This window comes from Octopus bimaculoides, chromosome 1 (assembly GCF_001194135.2).
Source record: "Octopus bimaculoides isolate UCB-OBI-ISO-001 chromosome 1, ASM119413v2, whole genome shotgun sequence".
Taxonomy (NCBI): domain Eukaryota; kingdom Metazoa; phylum Mollusca; class Cephalopoda; order Octopoda; family Octopodidae; genus Octopus; species Octopus bimaculoides.
The window spans coordinates 130,734,234-130,742,212 of NC_068981.1; the positions used below are offsets into that span (position 1 = coordinate 130,734,234).

The window sequence follows — 7,979 nt, forward strand, 5'->3', positions numbered from 1 at the left end:
CGAATGGGAACTAGGACAAGGTTACAAGCAAAGTAGCCGAATGGGAAGTAGGACAAGGTTACAAGCAAAGTAGCCGAATGGGAACTAGGACAAGGTTACAAGCAAAGTAGCTGAATGGGAACTAGGACAAGGTTACAAGCAAAGTAGCCGAATGGGAACTAGGACAAGGTTACAAGCAAAGTAGTCGAATGGGAACTAGGACAAGGTTACAAGCAAAGTAGCCGAATGGGAAGTAGGACAAGGTTACAAGCAAAGTAGCCAAATGGGCTAAGAGTAAGCTACCCTTAAAGGTTGGAAAGAAGTAGGAAATACCTATACTGCTTCATTCTTAATTTACTGCTTGACTATCATACCTTGCCTCAGTTTATGTCTAATTAAATTGAAGTAACTAGTCTTTTACTTCTTATTTCAGTGGTCATGCAGTCCCATCTGCTGCTAACACTCTTTGTTCAGGGTGTTTGATATGCCATGGCTGTTGATGTGTAGATATGTACTGAGAGAAGTCTCAGTTTATAAAGCAAGTTTTTACACAGCTTATCTCTTTAACAGAACTGCAATCCTAGGTCAAGCAAAGACCAAGAATGGAGTCCAGGCATCTGGAATATTGTCAGGCATTGCAGTTAGTGGAAGTTCAATGCTAGCAATGTATAGAAGATTAAAAGATAGAAAAGAGCAACAACATTCAGAAGGAAAGGCTGGACATTGATGAGAATGAACTGGCTGGCCTGTTCTGAAGGATTTTCAGGACAAAGACTATGGATAACTTCTAGAAATCCTTGGCTTTGAAATGGTACTTACTGTAAATTTTTCCACAGTATAGGAAGGTTTTCTTTTTTAAGAGCATTAATTATGTAAATGAAGGATGGTACAATAATTAAGAAACAGAGGAACATCATAATGAATACCATTGTTAATTGCTCAGTAAATCATTTGGAGGATGAGGGAATCAGGCATAGCTGTGCAGTTAAGAAGCTTGTTTTGTAACCACATGATTTCAGGTTCAACCTCACTGTACAGAACCTTGGGCAAGTGTTTTCTGCTATAGCTCTGGACCGTCCGTCCAATGCCTTGCGAGTGAATTTGGTAGACAGTATATATATATATATATATATATATATATAGATTTACATGTGAGTGTTTTACTATCTATGTTTGTCCACTCTCCAATAACAGCTAGGTAACTGGCATTGATTTGTTTATGTCCCAGTAACTCATTAGTTCAGCAAAAGAGATCGATACAATAAGTACCAGCACTTAAAAATATAAGTACTGGGGTTGACATCTTTGACTAAACTCTTCAAGACAGTTGCCTGGCATGGCTGAAGTTCAATGAGTGGAACAAGCAAAAGAAAACAATTACAGATGTAAACAAATAAACTCAGCTTGTGATCAGTTTTCTTTACTATTTAAAAAAAAGGGCCATTATTTTGATGTTTCTCTTTTTCTAGATGCCATCATTTCAGAGATTTTCTATACAGCTATAAGAGAGGGGGCAGAGGGAGGGAGTAAAAGTGAGTGAGTGTGATATAATAACTACTAGTTGTGTACTAGATATTCCATTCAATTGACTACACTCACTCCCACCTCTACAAACATGTGGCCTTGTGCCAATGTGGGAAATTGTTATTATCAATAGTAGAAAAAAGTGAAGGTGCTTTTGTCATTACTACTCCCACCATTTCACTTCACTATAATACCACATTTCAAAATTACACAGAATGAATAAACATATAATAATAATAATAAACATTGCCCTAGCATGGCCACATTCTCTGGTTGAAATCAATAATAGATTAATAGAGTAACACATGCACAAATATCTTAATTATTCCTTCCAGTTTCAATTTACTATTTATAAAGAATGTAGTTTTTTCTAATGGATATTTCTTTAGAATGGTACCCCTAACATCTATCATACCCATCATTTCGCTTTTGATTCGCTCATTTCATAACTATACATATCACATATGTGACAGGAAAACAATCCAATTTTCTTCAAAAATTTACGTTTATAGGTACAGACATGGCTGTGTGGATAAGAAGCTTGCTTTGCAATTGTACGGTCTCAGGTTCAGTCTCACATTGTGACTGATCAATATCTTTTCAGTAAAATTGGTAGACAGAAACTGTGTGGAAGTCTGTTGTACATCCATCCATCCAAACCCAGACCCACCCATCCATCCATCTATGTACATACATATCAATATACACACACACACACACACACATAATATATATATATATATATATATATATATATATATATATGGCACGTAAAAAGCACCAACCGATCGTGGATGATGCCAGTACCCACTGACTGGCTCTTGTGCCAGTGCCATGCCATGTAAAAAGCACCATCAGAACGTGACCGATGCCAGGACCACCTGACTGGCTCCTGTGCCGGTGGTATGTAAAAAGCACCCACTACACTCTCAGAGTGGTTGGTGTTAGGAGGGGCATCCAGCTGTAGAAACATTGCCAGATCAGATTGGAGCCTGGTGCAGCCTTCTGGCTTGCCAGTCCTCAGTCAAACCGTCCAACCCATGCCAGCATGGAAAGCATGGAAAGACGTTAAACAATGATGATGATGACTTATGTATATTAATATTACTATTTTGGTTAGATATCGTGATACTAATAACCTGATGTTAGAACTCAATATACATATCCATGAATATATCTGAGAGAATGAGAGAGAAGAGAGAAAGAGGGAGAAGTGAGAGAGAAGAGAGAAAGAGGGAGAAGTGAGAGAGAAGAGAGAAAGAACGAGGAGTGAGAGAGAGAGAGAGAGAGAGGGGGGGGAGAGAGACTGACACATCAGAAGAGAGAGGAGATAGAAAAGAGGAAAAATGGGTAGGCGAGGGTAAGATGTGATAACCAGCAAAAAGTGTTGGAAGGACTGAAAAGAGAGAACTTAGCAGCAGATAGCTATTGTTGTTGCTACTACTGTTGCTGCTGTAGTGATACACACACACACACACACACACACACACACACACACACACACACAAACACACACACACACAAACACACATCCATCCCTCTCCCTTATTGCTTGCTCACAAACTCACTCTACTTTTCTATCATTGTTGTAAGACTGGCACATAACTTTCATATTTCTGTGAGTGCCATCACCTTATTCAGGCAGATCTTGGCACCAAGTTCAGTTTGTTGCAGCTATTCCACCGACCAAATCAATGCTGCTACTTAAAAGATAAAAAAGATAACAGCAAAAAAAAAAAACAAAAAAAAAAAAACAAACAAAAAAATAATAATAAATAAATAAATAAAAATAGAGAAAAAGAAAAAGAAAAATAAGAGGAACAACTGTACCACAGCTACTGGGGAACTGTAGATCAAGTATATCCAAACAAGACATACATAAACATACACAGAGAGGCAGACATATTTTTGATTGTATGGGAATTGGGATATATATATATATATATATATTCACACACACAATATAATATATATATATAATGTATGTATATATGTAATGTGTGTGCATATGTATATTATATAGTGTTCTTTTATTGTTTTATTTGTTTCAGTCATTTGTTTGTGCCCATGCTGGAGCACTGCCTTTAGTCGAACAAATCGACCCCAGGACTTATTCTTTGCAAGCCTAGTACTTGTTCTATCAGTCTCTTTTGCCAGACCGCTAAGTTATGGGGGCGTAAACATACCAGCACTAGTTGTCAAGCGGTGGTGGGGGGACAAACACAGATACACACATATATATATATATATATACATATGACAGGCTTCTTTCAGTTTATATATATATATATATATATATATATATACATTTATATGCAGTTAAATATATGTCTGGTCATATATTTAACTGCATATCAATAAACATCATTGCACTATCTTTAAGAGTGTGCTTCTTTTTCAGAAATATGATCCACTGACGATCCATTCATGACCTGGACACAGAGTTTCTAACAAAGGCCACCATGTGGTTTATAATCGATAGGAGAACCAACACTATGCGCTTCTACATGTTCACAAAAGCCACCATCTGTTAGATAACATGGAACTTCATGACATCAGTTATTCAACAAAGAACATTCCAACACTGTCTAGATTGGTCACTCTAAAATACATTACTGCTTATTCCCTTAACCCTTTAGCATTCAGATTATTCTGTCAAATGTAATGCTTATGTAATCAAATTGTTTTGAATTAACCCTTTAGTGTTTAAACCGGCCATATCAGGCCCAATATATTCTACATGTTTTATATTCAAACTGGTGATATCTAGCCTCTCACATCTAACCTACATTGACATTCTAAAAATAAACAATCACATCATTGAAACCTCAAAGCTATAAGATAATGCATGATTAATTCAAAACAATTTGAGTGAAAAAGTATTACATTTAACAGAGTAATCTGAACACTAAAGGGTTAATCATGCAAAGACATTGTAGCATTAAAATTTTGGGGATGTAGTTGCTTATTCTTAGAATGATATTGTAGGATAAGTGTGCAAAGCCAGATCCGGCCAGTTTGAACATAGAACAGGTAGAATATTTGGGCCGGTTTAAATGCTAAAGGGTTAAAGTGTGCTTCTTTTAAGGATATATGATCCACTAATGATATGCATACATATGCACACACACACACACAAATAAATACATATATACATGTGTATACACACACACACAAATATAAAAACAAGTACCAACATGTATATGCTTCTCAACTCTTCTTATTGAGTACCATTTTGTATATATAATGACATGCATTCACACACGCACATATGTATACACACATACACATATACCAATACTATACTAAAGTATGTATGTGTGTTTGTGTGTGTATATATATATATATATATATATATATATATATATATATATACATACATACATACATACATACATATACAGATATATAATACTCACAAGAGATCATAAAGCAGTCTATTTTTCTATTTCTTCATAGGATTTCTTAACAAGAATTTGGAATTAGCTTCCTCGATATTACTGGTGGAATTAGATAGAAGTATCCGATCAGTCTATTACTTGCCAATGTCCTATCTATATAAAGGTGCAGCTAGTATCCCTAATGCTAATGCAGTTGTTTCTTCAGGTAATGTCACCATACTCCTTTCCGATGATCATACGACACATTCTGTTTACAAACTCCCCTCAGACTTGAACACAAATGATGCATTTATTTTGTAATATTGTCAAGAATTCAGGAACCAGGTTAAAATCTCAAGCAATGTCAAATAATGTCTATGATGAATGTTCAGAGGAACACAAGAGAACTTCAGACGGTGAGAACACAGAATGTATTTCAGTTTTCTTGCACTATATCAATGGTTTGTACTCACAGCCAGCCACATGCCTAGATGTGATTTGTCACCTCTACGATATAGGAATCAGTGTAGAATGCATTAAGCTTCCTATTTATCAGAGATTTATCAAATTTCATCTCGGTACGAGGCTGGCTTTGAGTACATGCTACTTGTAAGGCCAGTTAAGCTGAATTAGTGTTCTTGCTAGCCACAGCTAGAACAATTTTCATCTCCCTCAAATACATACATAACATATATTGTCTTTAAACTAGGACAGTACATTCATGAGCAATGTTATCTCTGGATGAATACTACAGTAAATTGCCTTTCAATGATGTATCTACATTCAGTATGATACACAGATGGCTATTTCAATTTAACACTGCTTTTATTGCATATAACAGATTTTCATTCAGCTGAGCGGTTATGTGCAATACTGGTGAATGCTTTCTTTACTCTTTCCTATATAGTGGATGTAACAAGTCCCATCTATGCAAGTGGCTGGCTATGAGTGCATGCCACTTATAAGGCCCAATTTGTCTGAAAAACATCTGACATTCTCGCTAGCCACTTCTAGTACTGAGTTCCAACACTGACTTTCTCGTAAAGGAGAAATACTAGCTAAGATTTGAACAAAGAATATGGATGCATTTAACTTCTGAATAAGTGAGGCATATTTCACTGGAAAGTTTAAACCTACAATGAACTTACATTTGCACAAGCTTAGAACATAGCAGTAATGGAATTCTGACTGTCCAACTACTGAACACAAACATGAACACAGTCTGATGAAGGACTGTGACTCCACTCACTAAATGAATAACAGTACAACCAAAAAGAAGGCTCAATTCAAAATTACTTGCTTCGCACTAGATAAATTATTGTTTCGATATACATGCTTAAATATCTGCTAGGTATTATTCAAGTCCAACTATAAAGTCTCGCAGTCAAGTATCCAGCCAAGTAAAGCTAACCCAGCTTTGATATCGAACTGCCAGTCATGTTATAAAGTAGTAATTATGTGACAAACAGATTGAGTCATAAATCAGAAAATATATAAAACATGCAGAGTTATATAGGAACATAAAGGTTATATCTCTTCCTTAGTATTTGACTGCTGGTATCTTGTTTTCAAAATCAAGCTGACTGGACGTGGTTTATTTTCCAAGGAAAGTAGAAGCCAACTGCAATCATAAAAGCAGCTGCACTCATTAAAGAAGTGAACTGCATCTCATGCAAAATTCAGCTGTACGTATTACAGAAACCATCTGCTCCTGTTGCAGAAGTCAGTTGGACTTGTATCCCATGCTGAGGTGTCTAGTTTCTCAATGCTGTACTCCTTCACTTCAGACAGTTCTCAAGTCCTGCAAAAGGAATGACTCAACATCCTCATAGGATGATGCTTCATGTAGATACACTTGCAAAATGCCCAGTTCTTTCTTCACAAATTCTGGATACAAAAAATTCTTTCAAAAGAACTGAGAAAATATGTATAAAGTATAGCAGTTATAAAAGTGGGATTTTAACAGGCATTATACATAAGTTGGAATGTGTGTGTGTGAGAGAGATACAGTTTTAGAATTGATACATTGTATCGCTGCATATTATAACAGACATCCAAAAGAGTTGGTAGCAAGAAGGGCATTCGAGCATAAAATACTCCCTACCTAAATAAGTTCCATTCATCTCATGGTAACATGGAAAAGTGAACATAACAACAACAACGATGGTATGAAACTGAATGAGAGAAAGATATATATATATATATATATATATATATATATATATTTATATATATATACAGTAAATTCGAGGATGTCAGGTCTCATTAGGGATTCAATAATCCCAAAATTTCACTGGTTAATCACAATCATATAAGGAGAAAGTCACGACGATACATTATAGTAATATATATTATTAATTCTGAAAGAAACATTTATGTTGGTTTTTGGCATCTGCCATTTCTTTAAGAGCTTTACGATTTGTAATATATTTGTATTGTTTTTATAAAAAATTTCAACATCTTTATATCATACAAATAAATTATTTATACATCCATTATTCTCCATTTTCTTTCTTTCAATATATATATATATATATAAATAGTTTAGTGTATAACTTACTTTCAGCTAACACTGTACGAAACAGCAGCAACACTGAAAACAGAGAGAGAGAGAGAATTCATTATTTGTTGTTAATGAAGATAATTTGAGAACAAGAGAGGAGAGGAAAGAGAAGGTCAGAGAGAGAGTTAATACCAGAGTTACAGAAAAGGAGCAGAGTAGAGGGGCTAACCAACAGAGAGTGGAAAATAGAGAGCAAAGTTGATAAGTTCCAAATAGAAAGTTAGTCAAAAAAAGGCAAACAGATAGATGGACAGAGAGAAAAGACAGACTAACAGATAGCACTAAAGGCAATATATTTACAAGCCAGTACCGCCTGACTGGCCTTTGTAGGATTTTCGAGCGAGATCGTCGCCAGTACCCCTGGACTGGCTCTTGTGTGCGGGTGGCACATAAAATACACCATTTTGAGCGTGGCCATTGCCAGTACCGCCTGATTGGCCTTCGTGCCGGTGGCACGTAAAAGCACCCGCTACACTCTCTGAGTGGTTGGCGTTAGGAAGGGCATCCAGCTGTAGAAACTCTGCCAAATCAGA

General features: G+C 36.0%; 1 protein-coding gene across 3 annotated transcripts in view; it reads right to left on the reverse strand.

Annotated features, from left to right (window-relative positions):
• The window catches only part of LOC106868391 (low-density lipoprotein receptor class A domain-containing protein 4), a 149,328-nt gene that overhangs the window by 128,783 nt on the left and 12,566 nt on the right, over positions 1-7,979 (reverse strand). For all 3 annotated transcript variants that reach the window (XM_052970658.1, XM_052970640.1, XM_052970634.1), the window contains exon 2: positions 7,444-7,476. In XM_052970658.1, the coding sequence (XP_052826618.1) occupies positions 7,444-7,476 (33 nt within the window). The remainder of the gene's footprint in view (positions 1-7,443; positions 7,477-7,979) is intronic.